General features: G+C 46.5%; 1 protein-coding gene across 4 annotated transcripts in view; it reads left to right on the top strand.

Moving 5' to 3' along the window:
• Window positions 1-22,084, top strand: part of TTC24 (tetratricopeptide repeat domain 24) — a 188,595-nt gene that overhangs the window by 73,774 nt on the left and 92,737 nt on the right. For all 4 annotated transcript variants that reach the window (XM_078669637.1, XM_078669636.1, XM_078669638.1 and 1 more), the window contains exons 2-3: window positions 9,255-9,301; window positions 9,567-10,394. In XM_078669637.1, coding sequence (XP_078525763.1) covers window positions 9,629-10,394 — 766 coding nt within the window. In that variant the 5' untranslated portion in view covers window positions 9,255-9,301; window positions 9,567-9,628. The remainder of the gene's footprint in view (window positions 1-9,254; window positions 9,302-9,566; window positions 10,395-22,084) is intronic.

The raw sequence follows: 22,084 nt of genomic DNA, 5'->3' as shown, positions 1-22,084 counted from the left end.
GTGCCTAATGGACAATTATTTAAAAAAAGGCTGAAGAAACTGATATTTTTGGGGAGGAATATGTTTTACTATTTACGTTTTAAATTGACATATTTTGTCAAATAAGATACAAATCAATTCAACCACAAGAAACTACTTATTGCAACTCTCCCTTTATGTCTTCCCCACCCCTCTCATATTTAGTACTCATAAAGTGCATCATTTCCACTTACTCCCCTCCCACCATTGCTCAGGCCTTGGTCCGGGGTCCATCATTCATCTTCGGACCTAGAAGAAAGAAAGAAACTGATATTTTGATTTTAAAAAGTTGGATATCAAGATGGGTTGCTTGAAGAACTAAGTTAAATTTGTCTTAGAGGATGTTAAAAGTAAGGCAGTGCTGCTCGCGTCTGCTGCATTAAATATGTTGAAACTCATAAAAAAAACACACTATTAGTCCTTATAATCAAAGTAAGTCTCTTTTCAATGATGGCCATTTATCCCTATTTCAATGGGACATGAGCCTGTAACGGAGGACATCAGAAAGCCTTCTAGACAGAGGCGGGTCTCAATAAGTAACCCTAAATGTTGTGTAGATCGTAACAGCTCAAATGGGGAAGGGGGGAGTATTCCTCTTATGAGGCAGTGCAATTTCCTCTCTCCAATGCTGACACTCTGGAAGGTGCTAATATTAAACGTCCTGATCTGCAAGAGGGCCGTAATCCTTAACCTCAAGATATTTTGCATCTTCCGCCCGAGACAACTCCATATGCTAATCACTGTCTAAGAGCTGTCAGAGGATTATGCTAAATAGCCTTCTGACAGTTCAGACAGGTAAGGGTAACCTTCTGAAAGTTACTTTTCCTTAATGTTTATTAAAAATATGACTTCACCATGGATTCGGATTTTTAATAACTATTAAGAATGGTCGTTTTATTATTTTTCTTGCTAGTCTCTTTCCTGAGATCTAGTTGTAGGATTTTTATCTGGACTCTTATTTTCTACATAGGACAGTTACACCTTCCAGAGAATCAATCAATTAATCAATCAGGCCTTTTTTAAAGCCTGCTACTCACCTGTGAGGGTCTCAAGGCGCTGGGGTGGGGGGGGGGGGATTGTAGCTCCGGATTAGCCGAAGAGCCAGGTCTTGAAACTCTTCCTGAAGGTGTGCAGGGTGAGGGAGCGTCTGATGTTGACTGGAAGCTCATTCCCTGCCTTAGCAACGACATGGGAGAAGGCTCTTCCCCCTGCTCTGGTTCAGCGGATGCGTGGTGTTCCTGCTAGGAAGAGGTCGGCGGAGCGGAGGTTTCTTTTGGATACATGGAAAGATACTCTTTCGTTGAGGGCGTTACCGTAGTCCAGTCTGTTGGTTATGAGTGCTTGGGTGACTGTTTTTCTGGCTTCGGGAGAGATCCACTTGAAAGTCTTGCGGAGGATGGGGAGGGAGTTGAAGCAGGTGGAGGCGACGGCGTTGATTTAGGGGGTCATGGTGAGTGAGGAGTCTAGGATGATGCTGAGGTTCCGGGCGTGATCCGTCGGGGTGTGTGGGTTTCCGAGGACGAAGGGCCACCAGGTGTTGTCCCAAGCGGAAGGGGAGGGTCCAAAGACGAGGACCTCTGTCTTCTCTCAGTTGAGCTTTAGGCAGCTGTTGCTCATCCAGGCTGCAACTTCCTTCATTCCTTCCTGGAAACTGAGTCTGGTGTCTTCAGGGGTCAGAGAACAATAGCTTTTGGGTGCTAGTCACTGTAAGGACATGTTAACATTATAAATCTACCTATCTGCTCTTAGATACCATGCATCTTGCCTTGTGGGTTACAAAGCCTATGAAGGAGTGACTTATTGATATTTAAAGGGCAGGTTTTGACCTTTCAAAAGGGCTTATTTTGACACAACAAAATGTAGCTTCTACACTTCTACAGTCAGGCTACAACGGTAGGCCTAAATTTATGTTTGGAGTGCCACTATAATGGATGGCACAATAGGTGCTGCAGTCCACTAATGGCATTTAAGATCCAGGCCCTTTGCACATTTTGTACCATATACCAGGGCTTTATAGGCAAGCTAAAGATACTAATTCGGAGTATGCCAATGAGACCATATTAACAGGGGAGAGCAGGCACTTTACTACTGGTTAGCAGTGGTAAAAAAAGCCTACAAAATATAGGGTCCTGCAAAAGGCGAAAAAATCTATAGTGACCATGCAAAAAAGGCGGATATCTTACAAAATGTAAATCAACATTTAATTTTTGAGTAGTAACCGAGGGCTCTGCCTTTTACTACAAGCTTAAAGACGTCTTCTAGTGTTAAAGGAGAATCATGGAAATACTGTTCTGTGTCCTCACGCAGGACTTCTCTTATCTTTGTTAACCACCATGCGTGAAGGTAGAGGTGTCACATACCTTCTACACTAATATACCCAATAAGGCATGGTCTGAGAGGCTCAAGGCAAAATACCCATGTCAATCACTTTAAATTGGTCTATCATCTTGACAAAGACATAATCAACCCATGAGAAAGACCTATGAGTCCAGAGAAAAAGGGTATGTTCACAATCATGAGTGCAAGAGAGGCACCATACATCTTGTAGACCACATGATTCTACAAAGGTCCCTATGTACCACCATTTGTGGGAGTAAAGAGTGTTACTGGGGGGAAAAAAGGCTGGATACGTGATACCAAAAAGATGCTTTCAGCAATTGGGCTCAGTGGTTGCTGGGTCAGCCAGGAACCCCCAAGGAGGGAGGATCTCATACGCCTCTACTGGGAATGGGTGGACCAACGTGATATTAGAATAACTAACATGGGTAAATCGATAACCGAGTTCTACTTACATAAGCAAAGTAGATACTTTGAACCCTACCTGGACTTAATTAAATTGCAGAGAGATAGAATACTCTATATGCACTTCAGGTACGGCTCCCTCCCAGTAGGGGAAGTGACGGTAAAATGGTGCACCAATAATGGAAAAGATTGCCCTAGTTGTCAGGCCCCTGTGAAAAGCATTGCACACATCCTGTTTGCCTGTCCAGCGTACAAACTGCCACGGGAAAAATGGTTGAGCCCGCTTTGCCGGCAGTTTGGAACACGGGATCACCATGCTGCACTTTGTATTCTTAAAACTGACACTAGACCTCCTATAGCTTTTGTATGGCAAAGTATTTGGGCCAAGCGTGGCTGATACGAAGGGGAAACATCATTTACTACGAAGGCATCCCCACGCATAACGTTTACCACGGTACACTTACCACGCAAACGTTTTTTCAACGTGGGTGCCTTCCACGACCGTCTATACCACGAAAGTACGTTCAGCGTGGGTTGGGGGGAGACGTGGTATTCCGTCCAGTCGTGCTGGGGGGGCTGGGGGAGGGCTGGGAGGGGGGCTAGGGGGGCTGGGGGGGCTGGGGGGGTCTCCCCCCCAAAAAATAACAACAATTAAGGAGCGAGTTAGATTTAAAAAAAAACGCTCTGTGGTATTAATGAAGTAAAAGGAAAGAGCCTCCCCCAAAGACGTGCAGTGTACGTCAAAAAAGAAGTCCTTTATTTATTTTGGAAGACGTGTTTTGACGCTTGTTTCCATGGTAGATGGAAGTAAGGGCTGCTGGAGAAAGACGTGCAGGTAAGACGTGGTACAATCCTTCGTTGTAAATTCCAGCGTGGTAAAGCCACTTGCGATGTAAAATTCGCGTGGTTATGCCATGCGTGGAACTTGAAATCGTTGAAAAATCATATATTCATACGAAGAAAAGCACTTGTAAAGAAGATGTGGTAGTTTTAACCCCTCAGCCAGCAGCCAAGTCTATAAACTTTTAACATCACTGCTGGAAACACTATCACGCACAAGCACTTTATTTCTTATTTTTAAACATTGGCAACCTCCCAAGTATCTTGAAACTTTTTCCATGCATTTGAAAGCTATGAATTATTATTAGTTTTAACTCGATTTTATGATGACCAATTGAATTTATGTCATTGCAATTTCTTGTGTTATTCTTGTTTTTATGTTGCTTTTATGACTCTTGTGTCGGAATAAAGCTTGTGATGATGAGTAAAGAGTGCCCTCTGCTGGTCACAGTTGGTAACACAAATAGTATAATATTGACTTAGGTTTCACCACAGTTAATTTTTGCATTTTCTTTCACTAGGGGGCACTAGGTACTAGTGGTAAATGCCATTGCCACCTGGCAATAATTCTTAGGAACTTTGTTGCTGTTACTTAACATTGTGGGAGCTCGCTCATGGCTCTTCCCAGTTAATGAAAGTTACTAGCTGACAGTGGTCAGAATAGATTTGCCCTGGCATGGATGATGTCAATATGAACTTCTAAGAAGTAGGTTTGCTGTTCAGTCGGTCACACAAACGGATCTCACTTCCACTGCAAGAACTTGATTAATTGCAGTGACATGCTTATAGAGAGTAAGAGAGTGAGAGTTCAGACCCATAGGGCTCCCATAACATATATAACATTTGGAATGCATAGATTTCAATAATAAAGGACTAGGTGCACCTAGGTAGCCATATGGATTCCTGCCACTGTGATGCCACTATGCAGTTCCAGCATTTAATTGAGAAAATAATGCATTCCAGGAAGAGCAGTCCTGGTGCACCTTAATAGCATCACAATTGGACTCTACTACAAGATTGTAAAGAGTCCTTGTTGAAGGGTGGGTCGGAATTAAAGCTTTGGAAACTTTCATAGAATGTGTTTCGCAGTAGTGGTTTATTGGTTTGGTTTCACACAAATGAAAAAATATAGCTTAAAGTCTGATGTGAGGGATGAGGTCCGTAAGTGGAAGGTAGGGGATTTCGTCTCTCGCCCTACATACTCATCTTCTTTTCTTCTAGGTGAAGGCAGTGCATTAGCCATCAACGATCCCCAGGTTGCCACGGCCCTCCAGGACTGTGGCGAGCTCGAAGCTTTGTCACGTGGCGTCCGCCAGTCCTCACACCAGCTGTCGCCTCTCGCATCTTGGTCGTCGTCAGCGTTCCCCTCTGCGTCGGTGTAGGCAGGTTCCCCGTGTCCCCCGGGTTGTCTGAGAAGCTGCTAGTTCGACAGATCCTCTCCATTCAGTAACTTGGTGCCTGCAAGCTCCTCCTCTTCTGGCCTTGCCTTGGGCGGCCGCTCAGATAAGTTGTATACTGTTTTTAATCAGCATATTCCAGGCACGACTGCTCCCGGTAAGCAGCAGTGGGGCGGGGAGGGGAGAAGAGGAGGAGGAGGGGGTTAAAAAAAAACACTTACCTGTCACCTCTCCTCATCCTCTTCCAGGCTTCTTCTTTTCAAAGGATGCAGCAGGGAACAAGTCCTAAACAAGCATTTACAATGCAATGGTCTCGGCATTATTAAAGGTAGAGCTATTGGCATTGCTCATGACTTTTTTTATTTAAATCATAAATAAATGGCATTGTCATTTACATTGCCAATAGCTTAATCGTTAAATAAATGGCATTGTCATTTACAATGTCAATAGCTTAATTGCTCGCAAATGCATGACCTATTGCATTTACACCCACACAGAGCCACACACACAAAGCCACCCACACACACATACAGAGCCACCCACACAGAGTCATTCACATAGAGCCCCCTACACAGAGCCACCCTCACACAGACAGAGCCACCCAAACATAGAGCCACCTACAAAAAAAGCTATCCACACAGAGCCACACACACACACACAGAGCCACACAATCTGCACTCTGCACTCTGAATCTGCACTCTGAATCTGCACTCTGCACTCTGAATCTACACTCTGCACTCGGAATCTGCACTCTGCACTCTGAATCTGCACTCTGCACTCTGAATCTGCACTCTGCACTCTGAATCTTCACTCTGAATCTGCACTCTGAATCTGCACCCTCCAAACAATAAACACTTTTAGCTACTGCCAGATTTGAAAGCTGGAATCGTCGTACATTTCCTGTGCAGACCAATTTACACTGTGTCAACATAGAAAAAAGACTGCCAAGTAACTCGTCCCTCTGAAAAGCTTGTCATCCAACTTTAGAATAAAGTACAGCACGTGACTGGAGCTGTACGTTTTCCTCTGTAGCACTAATCAACAACTGCCTTCTAGACTACCAAAATATTTCTTCCCTGACAAGATACGTCTTGGTATAATCTGTTGGTAACCTATTGTTTAACATTAAGGTGAAATCTTCTCAAACGGGTTTCAGATTGCTGTAGAACTACCAGGCTTGCAATGGGCAGGACTAAACAGCAAGTACATAACATTTAGAGCAACACGAGACACACAGTCACAATGAGCTTAATTGCAATGCGGGGAAATGGCATTCAAGCACTACACAATTAGGAATAACGTGTAAATGCATAGATACAAGTTACAACACTGGCATCATAAAATCACAATTAGTCATAATTAGCTGAATGTGCAGCGAGGTTACATGATACTCAACAGTCGCTGGAAGTAGTGAGCTTAATAGCTGTATAACTGGATAAGTGGAAAAAACACTAATCCGCCATGCAAAGCATTAGACAGCAGACACCAGCTAAAACTAAGACTGGCACAACGAAGACATAAATAAGGATTACATATGGGTAATTAAATTCTAGTGGATTGAATGTAAAGTAGAAGGCAGCGGAGTTGTAGCACTGAAGAAGATATATATTATAACTTTATCACAGTATTAAATGTAAAACCACAAAAGCAACAAACTCCATCCATGAATTGGAGAGCAGATGACGGCAATGAGATGGCCTGCAGGAGGCATCAAACTAAGCAACCAAATATAAAAAAATCTGTAAGAAACAGAAGGCAAAGCTGTTAGGGAAGGAGCTGTAGCATAGTAGGAGATGTTAACTCATTTAGAGAGAGAAAATAGTTTGTGTAGGGGAGGAGAAAAGCACGGGAGTGGGCCCATTCAGAAGTTGGATATCATAAGACAAATGTAACACAATGGGGAGAGGGAGGCTTCGTTCAGAATAGGGGGAGATGGCATGTACATAGACCGGATCCGTGACTGCTTCCCTGAGGAATCCCCATTCCTCCTCACCAAATCACGAGAGGCTATTTTGATAGGTGTTTCAGAAGTGCCCCACCTTGTAAGAAGTGTGCATGCGTGCCCTACCCGTTGTGGCTCTTGTGACATTCCAGATGACTGCAGCAGCAGCTCATTAATATTTTCTGTCTTCTGTCTTGTTCAATATTGGTCAGTATATACCTTCAAAGATAGAAGACAATAGGGCTGAGCCTATGCCTTTCTGGGTCGGGTCTATTTTTTTTTTTTATTATAACCATGAGTATGAAAATGAGTTAACTGAGATTAGTTGTATGCACATATTTAGGCAGAAATCCAGACAAGCTTTCATGGATGCAGCCCTCCTGGACCTACGCTGGATTGCCCCAGCTACAAGCAGCCTCACCACCCATGCCCTGTATAATCTTGCTGTCTATTCTGAAGAGAGCCGATTGGGATTTCACTCTCTCGCAATTTGACTTTTAAATGCATCCTGGCTGTGGCACTACATCGAACCCTACTCGGAATGTTCTGCTCTTTACCAGCATTGTGGGATTAGGTTTAGGCCTGTCTGTCTATCTGTCTGCATATGTATATTCTGCACACGTATATAAATAAGTCCAGACAGGCCGCTTTGGATGCGCACCTTCCCCCTCGCGAGGAGCTCCCTCCAGACTCCACGGAAGTCATTCAGAGACGTTCCTCCTGCACGGCCTATGCCCTCAGAGACGAGAAGCCGGACATGTAGGGGAAAGGTTTTGTGCACTCCCGGGAGTGGGTACCAATCAGGAGAACGGTGCAAAGTAAGCATTTCTTTAAGTGGGGAGGAGGGAGGAAGCATGTCATGGTCCAAGAGGGCAATTAAGGGGTCTAGCAGCAAGGAATGTCCCACGCAGCCTCCCGTCCTCCAGCCATGCATGCCTTCGCTCCTGGGCTGCGTTGCCAAGGGGAGACCGGTCCCGCGGAGGTGGGCGGTTGCTGGGCTGTAGCGGGGACGGACATGGAAGCGATGCCTTGAGAGGTACTGGTCCATGACCATTGAGGGTCCCATGGAGGGGACACGGAAACTGTCCTGGCAAATCCGCAGTGAGGGCTCAATATACAGTACGGGCTGCACCGGCCTTCCACCTATTACGCTTATTAGGGGACAGAGCCAGCGAGGAGCGCACCATCCTGGGAGAAATACAGGCAAAAGGGAGGAAATGTACACACGGAGAGGAAACCGCAGCAGCGAGCGGGCGAGAGAAAAGGCAACAGCAAAGGAGAACGAGCACAATCAAAATGGCGGCCTGAAGTCCGAAAATTTCAGATTTGGGGGCGTGTTTTTGGCGTTCTTAGTTGACGGATGACGTCACGGTCGAAAGAACGCAAAAAAACACGCCCCCGAATACGAAAGAGACGGGGCTTTATTGGAGTGACGCCTGTCTCCTCCAATGGCTGGCCTCCGTTTAGGAAGCCAGCCAATGGAGGAGAGAGGCGGGTTCAAGCCCCCATACTCCAAATCATTAAATCTCCTCCCGGAGACCGCGCAAGCGCAGCCTTTGGTCCTCAACCTAAAAAAGAAGTGGGGGACGCTGTCACCGGAAGTGACGTCACGACAGGAAGTGACGTCACGAAAGGTAGCTTGCACCATCTGGCTCATTGCCCCCCCCTCACTCACCCCTTAGATGTGATTGCATCTGAAAAGTCAGCGCGAGAGCAGCGTGCTGTGATCTCCGAGCTCCTCGTCCCACTGTGGCCAAAGAGTGAAGTCCAGCTGTTTGGCAGGGGGGACAGCGTCCACCCGGTAAAATAAGTGGGGGACGCTGTCTACCCGCGTGGTACCCCAACTCGAGCCCTGGGATGCAGGAAGCACCCAGCTTTCAGCCTCTGGATAGCCATCCGTGGTTCGGCGCTCAGCCAGAGAAGGAGAGGCTGGGCATGTTCTCCATGCAGGCTGTAAAGCAGCCTGCATGGAGAACTTCCAAAGTGCGCATAAATGTTGGACCTGCCCCAGAGGGCCGGCCAAACATTCATGCGCATTTACATAGTGCTCACCACTTCTCCCCCTGCTCTGAGAGCAGAGCAGATCCAAGACGCCTCAGCAGGAAAAATATAATGATAATTACGTAGAGTTATTATCATTTTATTTTTCCTTTTTTCCCACTGCGAAAAGCAGTGGGGCGACGCTCCTCCGCCTTAGCCGAGGAGCTGCCACTGCCACATTCAAGCCTCCTCCTTTCCTTTTGCTGCCCCCTCTCATTCAAGTCTGTTTTCTTTTCCTATTTTTTGCCTTTCTGATGATCTCTTTCTGTCCCTAGGAACTCTACCAGCTGGGCCGCTGCACAGCGGAAAGCGTCGCGTTCAGGTAAGTGTTTTTTATTTAATTTCCATTTTCTCACAGTCCTGGAGTAAAAACTTGATATCCAGGTAACATGAATTCATAATGTCACCCTTTATGTGACTATCACTATTCTATTGATGTGAATGTTAGTATGGTGAGTGGAAGCTTTATTATATTTTATCTGTTTGTGAGCCAGAGCTAAGAGTTCTCTTCATATTTGGTATCTTAGAAGTGTAAATGCTATATTCACTGAAATACAATGAATTGTTGTCATTGCACTTTATTTTAGAAACATGTCTGCACTCATGCCTCCTCTGTGGATCTAAAATCCAGGTTCCAGTGTTATCACTTATGGCTACAGAGGAACCTTCCAAACCTGGAGCAGATGCTGATCCTTCAGGGCCAGCTCCACTGGAGCCTCAAAACTCCAGGAAAAAGAAGAAAAAATGGAAAGAGAAGGAAGCTCCTGGTGAGCCTCCTCAAGAGGCAGTGAATGTGCCAGAGCCATCTCAAGCTGAGATTGAGGCGCTTACCAAGAAAGGACACAAGGACCTTCTGAACGGTGGCTTGGAAGATGCTCTGACCGCTTTCAAGAAGGCATTTCTCCTCTCCTTGGGGACTAAAAATAAATCCGTGCAGCGGGCCTGCGCATTCAACCTCGGGGCAGTCTACGTAGAAATAGGAAAACCAGACAAAGGCTTGGAGTTTCTCCTTAAATCACAGCCAAAGGATGGTGAGTTTGGAGACCATACGGGTGATCTGTATTTCAATATTGGGACTGCTTATGAAAGCCTCCAGGACTTCCCAAGGGCTTTAGAGTATTTCAGGAAAGCTGCTGAGCATTACAAGCCGCTCAAGGTGTCGAACGAGGCGGACACGCATATGAAAATGGCATACTGTTACCTTGGGATGAGCGACCCGTCTAGGGCTGCCCAGTGTTTTCACGAAGCGGGGAATTTTTATCTTGAAGTGGGGAGACTGGAACCTGCTGCCATGGCCCTGAATGAGGCTGGGAACTATATGCTGCAGAGCCAGCAATATGAGTATGACGAAGTGGTTAAAGTCCTTAACGAGTGTCGCCTACTGTGTGAGAAAATCTCCAACAAGGAATTGATGGGTAAGAGATGACATATTTTTTTCACTGTGAAATGTTTTAATGCTAATTATGGTAAAAAGTATACCCTAATTCATAGGTAATAGGCCTTAAGTTTGCCGAACAAAGTTGCGTGGTGTATTCGAAACCTTGTCAGTCGAGGAACCAGGAGAACCAAGTTCTAATCTCGTCTTTCTCACGTGATCTGACCTAATTGTATTATCTTATCCTACACAGACCTACTGCGTCAGAAGAGTGTTGAGATTGTAGGGCATGCACTGGACTCCTTGATGGAGCCTTCTCTGTCACAAGGAAAGAGAATTTCTGGTGCAAACATCTAGCTGACAATTCCTCACCTTTTGAATATTCTCCAGGCGTGAGACTGGATCCAGAATATTTTCATTCATTCATTCATTAATAATAACTTTATTTCGGCCAATATGGCCATAAAAGTACATTGAAAAAGAGTACAGTTTTTACAATCAAAAGAAACTAAAAAAAGACAATGGAGAGTCCAATTCACAGGTGCAGAGATATAAACACTGTAAAGATATAATATTTCCAAATAGGGAGAAAGGCCATTAATTGCAGCAGTCTGGGAAAAGCTTATAAAAATATGTCTTAAAAATATAAATTAATATGTGAATATTAAAATCGAATTAAAACAATGTTATAAAAACATCACAAGCATAAAAGGCCCAACCAGTGGATAGTGTACAACTAAAGATAAGATAGGGAGGTCCATTCATCATTTACCCTCATTTTGGGCAGATTACATTAGGGAGGAGTTTAAAGAAACTGCTGATAAAGCCCTCTTCGTTAGCACATTGCCATAGATAAGAGTCTACATAAAGGTTACAAGTTTGCAGAACCTGCAGCTAGCAGATACCTTCTCTTGGACCACATTGCAAATAGAAATTTCGACACTACAGCAACAGTAACTGGGTCAGTGTCTGATTTTAGAATTCTAAAGATTTCTCTAAAGTTACTGATACCCATAATTTTACAAAATTGGATCACCCATCTTGTTCTGGGACTCCTATAGGCTGGACAGAAGAATACCACATGTATAGCAGTTTCTTCCTCCACTAAACACCCAGGCAAAGGTACCAGGCAAAGGCAGCCTGCCCCGCCTTCCCACTTGTTTGTGCGTGCGTTGAGTGGGAGGGTCCCGTACCTAAATTGTAGATACAGCTTTCTAAGTAATACTGGTTGCATAATGTCGATCACTTCTTCGAATTTGTATTGGCACTTATGGTCCAAGAATTCATAAGTTAAACTAGAGGCATCAACTGTCTGCACAATATGTCCCAAACTGTAATCCTTCATGGCAGATGCTAAGGTTTTTAGGGGGATTTCGGGACATGCAGTTTCAGGTTTAGACCAAAGATCTCCCATCCCCAATGATCTCGCCGTATCCCTTACAAATGCCAACCAAGGGATTTTACCTGCCCCCATAATGGACAGCACAGCTTTTAAATCGTCCCTATAGTGGGACAGTTCTGAATATTTTCAGAAGTACCTCTGGGCACCAATAGGTGGCGGTGTGTGGCTCGGCAGTGATGCTGTTCTACTCCAGAAATGATGTGTGGGGAATATTTAGGCACCACTACCGTGCGCCGATGTCCGTTCTTTTCTTTCCGCACAATCAGATACGGATCCAGAATTCCCTCTCATCTTTCTAAGACATGTACATCGTAATTTCTTTCAAGAAATTCATAGGGTGCAAGGGAATGTCACCCTGAAAACAACAGGTTTTCAGCCCTGAAGGGACTGTTGCGAACAAACAAATGTGACAGATCCCGATCTATGATGTCTGGGGTCAAGTCACGACTCTAAGGCCCGCAGTGACTGTGTGTCAAAAAATCCTAATGCCTTCCGAGCCATTGAGGAGAAACTCTACATCACCCAGCATAAGAAGATCCCGTAACAAGACTGGTCCCATTTGAAGATTCAGTCCTAGTCTCATTCTTGCTCCAGAACTGGACGAAGCCATTCCAGAGGTTGGTCTTCATCTAGATCTAATTCGTCAAGTAAGTCTTACAAAGAACAAAAAAATCGAAGCGTTATTCGGCCCCCTCTCAGCACTTGCATTCACCTGAGAAGGCACGGGGTGGCACATGGATCTCAATCATGCTCCGGGAGTCATATTTGAAGCCGATCACTCAGCTGGTCCTTGCACAATCCAAGTTTTTTGGGGCCGTCAACCACTTCTAAACAAATCATAGAGTAGTTCTGCGAGGACATGCTTAAAACATGCTCTGACTCTTTGGATCCTTGATGACTCCCTCTGGCACGTGTTCGGACCCCAAGGAACCGACAAGCCTTCTATCTGGAGTGCTGCTGGTGGATTTGCCATTGGCGCCAGTTGGACCCTCCGAGTCTACCACAACATCTCTGGCTCTGATTTCCGCTATGCCTTAGATTGACATGGCCCATGCCGGTTCCTGCAACATTTACGCTGGTGCCGAATCCAATGATGCGGGATGAGGAGATATTAATTGTCCTCTCCAACTCTGAGTCAACAACAGTACAACCTTGACTGACGCCGTAACACACCACTGTTGTGGCGCCGCTTCTTCCACTTGATTTGCCACCTCCACAAGGGAAATTGCACACACTACATACCCTTGTTGGCATCTACTCGGACAACGATTATGAGGCAGGTGATAAGTTTGTTCAGTCCTATACTGAGGAAAATTAGTATGACAAGTTACAGGAGGCCAGAGATCTCAATACCTCTCTGGAATCAGCTGTTCTCTCAATACCATTCCCAGCAACAGAGGCCCAATATCAGCCTTCTGGAACTGAGTGCCACCCACTTGGCACTAAAAACATTCCTTCCATCCTTCAAAAGGGGGCTTGTACAGGGGCTCACAGACAACACCAGCGCCATCCAGGGGCGGCTCGGCTCCTCCATTAGGGCGGAGGAGCATCACCCAACTGCTTTCTCGCATACATACCATTTTATGTTTCTATTCTCGCACTTCGAGAAAGCAGAAGGGTATACCTGGTTGGCTGGGCGGATCGGGAAGGAGTGGCTTGTCCAATGTTATGGGGCCTGACTGTATGATCGGCCTTCTGGGGCCGACCAAACCAGTCATGCGCCAGTCATGCGCACTCTGCATGTAGCCTACATAGAGAAAATGGCCTCCCCTAGGCCCCCGGCAGGGCGCCGTCCTCACTAATCTGCCATTGCAGCGTTGTGATTGGCTATGGGGAGGTGAGGGAGGCTGCCGTCTTCCTGTTCCTGCAGGAGGCAGGAGAGTAGGAAAGCAGCAGGAAAACGTGAGATCCGGCCAGGAGCAGAGGCGGCGTGGGACCCGGTAAGGTAAGTTTTTATTATTGAATCCCCCTGCGCGAACCCCTACCCGACCGCCACCCGCGAGTCATGTCGGTCGCGACTGGCGCCATGTATCACTGCAACAAACAGGGCTGGGGAAGGGGGGGTCACAGACCCTCTGCCAGTAAGCCTTGCACCTCGGGAAGTGGCTGGACCACCAAGGAATTTTCCTGGTGGTGAACTATCTGGCAGGATCACTGAATGCCAGGGTGGACGAGCTCAGTTACAGTCCAGAGGTGGTGCAAGGTGTCTTCTGCAAATGGAGATAACGTTGGCTCGATCTGTTTGCCACCACAAGAACGGTCAGTATAAGTAATTCTACGCATTGGTGTTTCCAAGGCGTCTCTCACTCTGAGACACGTTCCACCTCGAGTGGAACTCGAGACTCCTGCATGCCTTCTCAAGAAAATCAAGACTGACTGGGCCCAAGTCATCCTAGTGGCTCCAGATTGGGCATGAAGATTATGGTATCCAGAACTCCAGGACTTGAGCATCTGTCCTTCGATCAAACTGCCCCTACGGGCGGATCTGCTGTTTCTGCAGCAGGGCAGGGTTCTGCACCTGGGCCATACAATCTCCACATTCATGCTTGGATACTGAGCGGGAACAGCTGAACACCTTTTACCTTTCTCTGGAGGTGGTTGATGGCATCTTGGCAGCCAGGTGTCCCTCAACAAAAACTATTTGCTTATCGTTGAGAGAAGTTTATGGTTTGATACGGCTCATACCAGATTGAGCCCCTCCGCACCAAACTATCTTTTGTTTTGTTGTTTGTCTTGTCCCTAGCCCAGCAAGGCCTTGCTCTGGGCACAGTTAACGGGTACCTCTTGGCTCTTTCTGCCTTTTGCGGTTGCCAGATCGGAATTTTTTGTTTAAGTATCTTTTTGTTATGCATTTTTTAAAAGGTTTACATTTGTTTCGCCCTCTCCCTTTGTAATAGCACAGTGGGACCTTAATTTGGACCTCACGTTTCTGATATGCACTCCCTTTGAGACCCTTCACAGCTGCTCCTCGCGTTTTTCATCCTCAAGACAGTGTTTCTCATCGCCTTAACACCAGCACGGCGTGTGAGTGAGCTTCATGCTGTCTTTGTTAGCCCGCCGTGCGCCACTTTCTTTCCAGACAAACTTGTGTTGTAGAGAAGCGCATTGCTTTTGCCTAAGGTTGTGATGCTGTTTCACATTGGTCAACACATCACCATGCCTGTGTTCTATGCTATGCCTTACCTTTTAAGGAGGAGAGACTCCATCACTTAGACCTCAAGAGAGCCCTGAGCTTCTACATAGATTGTACCAAAGAACACCGGGTAGAGGATCAGCTCTATGTGAGGTTCAAAGGAGTGAGAAAATGCAAGGCTGAGTAGAAGGAAATCATCTCCTGCTGTGTTGTGCTCTGCATTAATATCTACGCATTTACTAAACAGCACCTTCCTGAAGGACTGTGTGCTCATTCTACTAGGACCAAAGTTTCTACCACAGTGTTAGCGAATGGAGCCCCTGTCCTAGACATTTGTCAGGCTGCTACCTGGGCGTCCCTTATACATTGATGAAGCACTTTTGCGTGGACTGTCAGGTTTGCAAGAGGGGCATTTTGTCCACTAGGTCCTGCAGGAATTTCTGGTTCGACTCCATTCACACAACCTTCTTCAAATAGGTAATCTGTAAATAGTCCCATCCTGTGCATTGGACTCTATCCATTAATAAGATCCCAAGTCTTGGAATCTGCACACTGGTCACACCAATTTGTTTTCGGATTTCCGCATCTGGGGGCATGGACAGTCTCGAAAGCAACTAACTTCAGCACGCAGGAGTGGCTCCTATGGGCCCGCACATAGTTTCGGAGTGGAATGGCCTCAGTGCGGAGACGCGTGGCACCACCTACTGGAACACAGAGGTACTACTGAAAAGTTTTACGGATCCAGTCTGATGCCTGGGGAATAGTCAATATGTGAGGAATCTGCTGCTAGATAAATTCTCTACGCGAAAGAGCATTACTGAATGTAAGTAACTTGTCATCTCCCTCTTAGACAGAGAAGTGAACGAGCTGTTGCAACAGCTTTAATGTGATTGAGCTTTTTGTTTAATTTTGGCTTCTGCCTAGGGGAGGTCTAAGGGAGGTCTGTCGGACGTAGGCCTATGGAAATTGAAGGATTGTTTTCTCATTATGTGGAATTGTTCATTCATTCATTGGTTATGATATTGTAATATTTCTGGGGGACAGACTGATGTATATATACTGGCTTGTTGCTTTACACATTTATGGAAGTGATCAGTACACCACTAAGCTGTCATTTCGATTGGATCTGTGCTAAGTGTGATATTTATCACAGCTGATAATTAAAGATACCGTGAGGTACACTATTTATCAGATATAATAAATAGCACTTATTCTGAGTTTGTGGAGAATAATGTATAAAAATCCATGAGTCACAGCAAATACTGTACTGTTTTTCCTGTTGAATTCCACCAGGTTTAACAAAGGGTGAGTGAAGGAAACCAGCTCTTTATATAAAATAGAAAAAAATGTATATCTGTATTTGTAAAGCACAAACTACTCACCCTTACGGGTCTCAAGGCGCTGGGGGCCGTCGTGGAAATTAAGTGAGCTATTGCCCAGAGTCACATGTTGCTGGGCTGAGCTGCCGCAGCCAGGGATCGAACCATGAACGCTGTGCTCCAATGTCAGCTGCCCTGACCACTGCACCACACCTCTCCACTGATATAGTATATCAAAACGTGATATGCTGTGTAAATAATCCGGGGGCTTCCGTACGAGTGGACAGGGCTTTCTCTAGTAATCCCAAGGTGCTCTTTTAGGCGGTAGTATGGTCCATCAGCCCTAGGCTTATCATAGAGGAGTGTGCGATATCTGCAAATACAAACAATAGTCAATAAATTGTGTACACGACTCAATAAGGAGATCTACACCAATTTATAAAAATAACACGTATCTTTATATATGTTTCTGCACCAGAATCCATATGTTCAGGAAAGCACGTTTTTCAGGGGAAATACTTTTGCATTTCAACTGTCGACAGTGCATTTTTAGGAGGCTGCAATATTATCCTTTGGGAAAAAAAAACAATTAGGGCATACAAAGTCCTTGCAGCAACATACAAGACTGACCTCTGGGACTTGAGGTGAGTATAGAACAGCTTTCCAAACTTTTCATGTTGGTGACACACTTTCTAGACATGCTTAATTTCGGAACACGGTAAAGCAGTGTAGCGAGCGTAGCGAGCAACCCCGCACCACCTAAGAGGGTTTGGGGGTGTGGGGGTTCTCAAAGTACAGATGTTACAGGTGAGGTACAGTCTAGTAAGGTCTAAATCAGGTTACCCTTTTAGACTTTTTTCTAAAGCTAACATTTCAGGTAAAAAGCACCAGCCCCCAAGATCAGCACAGACTTCTAGCTGTGCTTACTCTTTTTTGTATCCAAATATTTTATTTGCATTTTATAAACGAGAACCACAGAGGTGAATGGCCAGCAAAAATAGCAGAGGCTGCTAAAATTAGACCAACCAGCATACCAACTGTTAAGGCCTCAGACAAGCACGTGTGACACCACAGTCAGACAGAGAAGGAGAAAACAAAAGGTGGAGGAGCCAGAGGTCTGTGGACTTGGCAAACGGGGCTCAATCTGCAGAGAAAGCTCTGGGAATTGTCTCCTGCTGTTTAATGACAGCCCTGTAGGTATGTAAACGTCCCCCATTAGCATTTCTAAAGACAAAAAACACATGCATTTGGAAGCGCAGCAGCATCACCATCAGCCGCACTTCAGAGGCTCCCGTGAAGTATTTACTGAATGCAGTGGAATCCTTTGTAGTGCGCGCTGATTGTAGAGGGAACCATGATGGCAAGCTGAAACCTTGGCAGTTATGCATCATCGCGTGACACACCCAGACATGGCAGGTGACACAGTACCCGACACACAGTTTGGAAAGCTCTGTATATATATATAGAGTAAGTTCTAAAGCAGCACCAGAAGTTCAACTCCAGCGGCACAAGGACGACTGGGAGCAGTGGTCCAAACAGCGTTGGGTGCCCAATGCAGGTCGATGGGGTTTGGTCTTTGTGAACAGAGGCTGCAGGGTCGGACTAGGCGACCAGTCGGGCTGAAGCAACAGGGGGTCTGAGCTCTAGGTGCTCAGGGATGGGGGACACTTTTGGTCCTCTTCTCCATGGGCGACGGGTGCAGAGGTGCCCTTAGGCATTGGATTTTCATCTCAGGGAGCGGTCGTGGTAGATGGGGCCTGCAGACAGATGTTGCAGGTGGCATTGAACAGTCCGGAGCGGGGAGACACAAGGTGGGCTTTGAGTATGGAGGGTCTGGGGACCACGTGGCACCATCAGCCCACTTCAGCTCAGGCTAGGCAGCTTGGGTGCAGTGGTACTTCCCTGTGTCGGGTTTTCACAGTCTTAGAGTCGCTCAGCTCAGTCTTTGGTACCTGCAAGATGCAGGGGTACAACTATGCTATTCCACAGGCGTTCCTGTGTCTTTGGAGACATGCTGGCAGTCCTCCCAGGCTTTGGGGGATTAGCAGCTTGCAGGGCAAGATGACTTTGGTGCAATTGTCAAGAATAGGTGCACAGGCTCGTAGGGTTGGTGTCAAGTCAGTTGCTTCTTCTGCAGTTCTTGCTTTCGGTGCTCTTCGTCCGTTCTTCTTCTTTTGGTCAGCAGGATCTGATTCTCTGGTGCCAGGGGCTCCTCTAAATACTGAATTCAGGGGCTTTAGGGGAGATTAGGTTAGTACCAAATGGGCCCTGGGGGTCACTACGCCCCTTATATGACCACTTCTTGGGGAAGGTGGTCATAACCTTGTCCCAGAATTCCTGATTTTGCCATGACCAAGATGACTATTTTGAAAAGTCGCCTGCACTTCAAGAAGCGCACCTTAGGGGTGGTACTAACCTGAGGGTGGACACGCCTATTGGACTAGCTAATTTTCCCTCCAGTCCAGGCGCCAAATAGCTCTGGACAATAGGGTTGTCTTCTTCTCCAGGAAGAGAAACCAGATTTGCATACCAATGGAGGTAGACTCTTTGAAGCTTCCCTGCCTTGGAGTGCTAATCTGTAGGTCATCCTGTGGGAGCAGGTGTACCATACTCCCTGCCCAAGCAGACTTTGCTCTTGGCCGCCGGAGAGCAAAGGCCCCCGCCTAGGGGGTCAGAAACTTGTCTCTGTGGCAGGCTGGCAAAAACCAGTCAGCACACCAGTGGCTGGTAGTTTTTCAGGGGGCACCTCCTAAGGTGCGCATGTATCACTAACTCCAACACTGGCATCAGTGTGGGTTTAGTAATGTGAGATGTTTGATCCCAAACATCCCTATTTTCAGTGAAGCCATCATGTAGCTGTGGGACTCATTTTCACCAGTGTCCAGCACATAATTGCAAAATGGCTTCCCTGATCACTTGTACTGGCAGTGATGGGACTGGCCAGCACAGGGGCATACCTGCTCACGTAGTTATGCCCTCCCTTGTAGTATAATGCCTCCTGCCTTAGGGAGGTAAAGCCTGCGGTGGGGGTGACTTACTTATACTGCATGCAGTGTTGGCAGGCCTGGCACACAGGCTGTGTGTAAGGTTGTGTTAACATTTTGTCCGCACCAAGACATGCAGCCTGCAGTGGCAGTATTTGTATCTGTGTGACCTGCGTTTGATGTATTTTGGTAGATTTTTTAATGATTTATCCTTTTTGTATATTCTGTTCTTGGAGTTTTATGGTTTTTATGCAAAATCTGAATAAAGTGATTTGATGATAATGAAAATGAGTAGTTTGTGGTATGAAACAGAACTAACCATAGAATAAACACCCCAGCTAAATGATGTATGCCTACCTCGTCTCTGCCCTGCAGGTCTCACTAATCCCGTCTACCCTGATAGGTAAGATTCTAAAACTCTAATAGCCACATTAACCATGCTTTTCTCCTACGGGGTGGACTAGTCACCTTCACCACCCTTAACACGCTGCAATCAGGATGGGCGAATTAGAACCAGGACCTGCGAATCGCAAAGACAGCCAATAAACCAATAAGACATCCAATAACCCGAGCTGTTGCTGCCTTCTTCCCCCTAGCGCCAAGAAGCCTTTGGTGAACGCGCGCTTTATAAGTCTGTTACAGGCGCGCAACACCCATTGGGCTCACCGGGCTTCAGCCCCCCCGTCGCCTCCTCTGCCCGGGCTAAGATGACACGCACTGAAATGATGCAAGAAGGCTGCGCATCCGATCCGAGAATGTGATTTTTTTAATGCTTTCTGAGAGGCCCAGCAGCCCGAGCCAGACAGCCAGCCTCTGAACAGTTTCAGAGAGTGAACCCCCCTGCTCTGACCTCTTGTTTTCCTTTAGAGTGGCGCAGAGGTGAAATCCTTGCCTGAAGGCAGGGATTTCACCTAAGCACTTGATGGGTTGTGGGCATGGGGTGTGAAGATGTGCACAGCAGGGGGAAGGCATGGCCAGTTAAGGTGATGCTTTTCCTTTGTAAAGGAATTTCTGCTGGTGTCATAGCCCAGGGTTTGCTGTCTGTGCACTTGTATAGATGTGTATTCCATACAAGTGCACAGACAGCAAACCCTGGGCTATGAGGCCAGCAGGAATTAATTTACAAAGGAAAAGCTTCACCTGCACTGGCCATCCCTTTCCCCCTGCTGTCTGTGCATTTGACCCACATTGATCTACACAGTGAGACCTTCGAGGGGCTGGATGCCAGGACGCAGTGCTGCTGATCAGCCAGACTCCACAGGATAGCATTAGAAGGACAGGCAGCATTTTTTTATGTAAGTTCCAGTAACTTTAATGCATTTTTCAGCACAGCATTGCCTACTGCCTGTATATCTAGGTTACTGTGAATGTTGTTCTTGACTTACATACATAGAAACGTCAAAGAGGACAGTCCCCTCCAAATATGCAAATGTAGTGTAAGTTTGTAGTGTTCAATTTTTTTTTGGGGTGCTAGTGGGTAATTTTAGAGTTCAGGGTGGGTGTGGGTTTTAGGGTGCCAGTGAGTCATTTTATGGTTCAGGGTGGGTTACGGATTGGGGTGCCAGGGGGTAATTTTAGGGTTCTGAGCGGGTATGGGTTTTGGGGTTCCGGGGGGCAATTTTAGGGTTCAGGGTAGGTATGGGTTTTGGGGTGCCAGGGGACATTTTAGGGTTCAGCGTGGGTATGTGTTTTGGTGTGCCAGGGGTAATTTTAGGGTTCAGGGCAGGTGTGGGTTTTGGGGTGTCAGGGGGCAATTTTAGAGTTCAGGGTGGGTATGGGTTATGGAGTGCCAGCGGGGAATGTATGGTTCAGGGTGGGTATGGGTTATGGGGTGCCAGGGGGGAATTTATGGTTCAGGGAGGGTGTGGGTTATGGGTTGCCGGGGGGCATTTATGGTTCAGCATGGGTATGGGGTTTGGGGTGCCAGGGGTAATTTTAAGGATCAGGGTGGGTGTGGGTTTTGAGGTGCCATGGGATTAATTTTAGGGTTCAGCGTGGGTATGTGTTTTATAGTGCCAGGGGTAATTTTAGGGTTTAGGGCAGGTGTGGGTTTGGGATGTCAGGGGGCTATTTTAGGGTTCAGGGTGGGTATGGGTTATGGGGTGCCAGATGGGAATTTATGGTTCAGCATGGGTATGGGTTTTGGGGTGCCTGGGGTAATTTTAAGGTTCAGGGTGGGTTTGGGTTTTGGGGGGCAAGGGGGGATTTATGGTTCAGCATGGGTATGGTTTCTGGGGTGCCAGTGTTAATTTAAGGTTCAGGGTGGGTATGGGTTTTGGGGCTCCAGGGGGGTGATTTTAGGGTTCAGGGTGGTAGTGGGTTTTGGGGTGCTAGGGGGTAATTTTAGGGTGTGGGGTGGGTATGGGTTTTGGGGTGCCGGGGAGGGATAATTTTAGGGATAGGATGGGTATGTGTTTTGGTGTGCCTGGGGTAATTTTAAGGTTCAGGGTGAGTATGGGTTTTGGGGGGCAATGCATCAAACTAACAAAAATGTGTGCTTTAATTGTTGTCCAGTTTCAAATGCAGAATTCACCACATTTTTTTCTCAGCTTGACCTGAGCATTAACCGATCCTGATTATCTGCCATTTTAGCTCCGCCCAATTGGTTTACATTAGCCACGTCCCTTCATCTGCCATGTTAGCCCCCCCCCCCCGAAATTAAGACCTAGTTGCGCCCCTGGTCTGTTATAACATAACATAACAAAGCGAACACAGTTGCACAGAAACACAGAAGCCAGCGACACTAGTCCAGTGAAATGTTGAGATCCCAGGTGGGATTTGAATGATCAAGCACCAGAATGAACCTACTCAAAAGTTAACATATCCGAAGAAAAGATTACGCCTCTCCGCTCATAAGCCAGCCCTATGCTGGGCTGAAGAACAGCCACACAA

The sequence above is a fragment of the Lissotriton helveticus genome, chromosome 12, assembly GCF_964261635.1.
Source record: "Lissotriton helveticus chromosome 12, aLisHel1.1, whole genome shotgun sequence".
In the NCBI taxonomy this organism is placed as follows: Eukaryota; Metazoa; Chordata; class Amphibia; order Caudata; family Salamandridae; genus Lissotriton; species Lissotriton helveticus.
The sequence above is the reverse complement of the archived record's forward strand: the minus strand, read 5'-3'. Positions and strand labels throughout refer to the sequence as shown.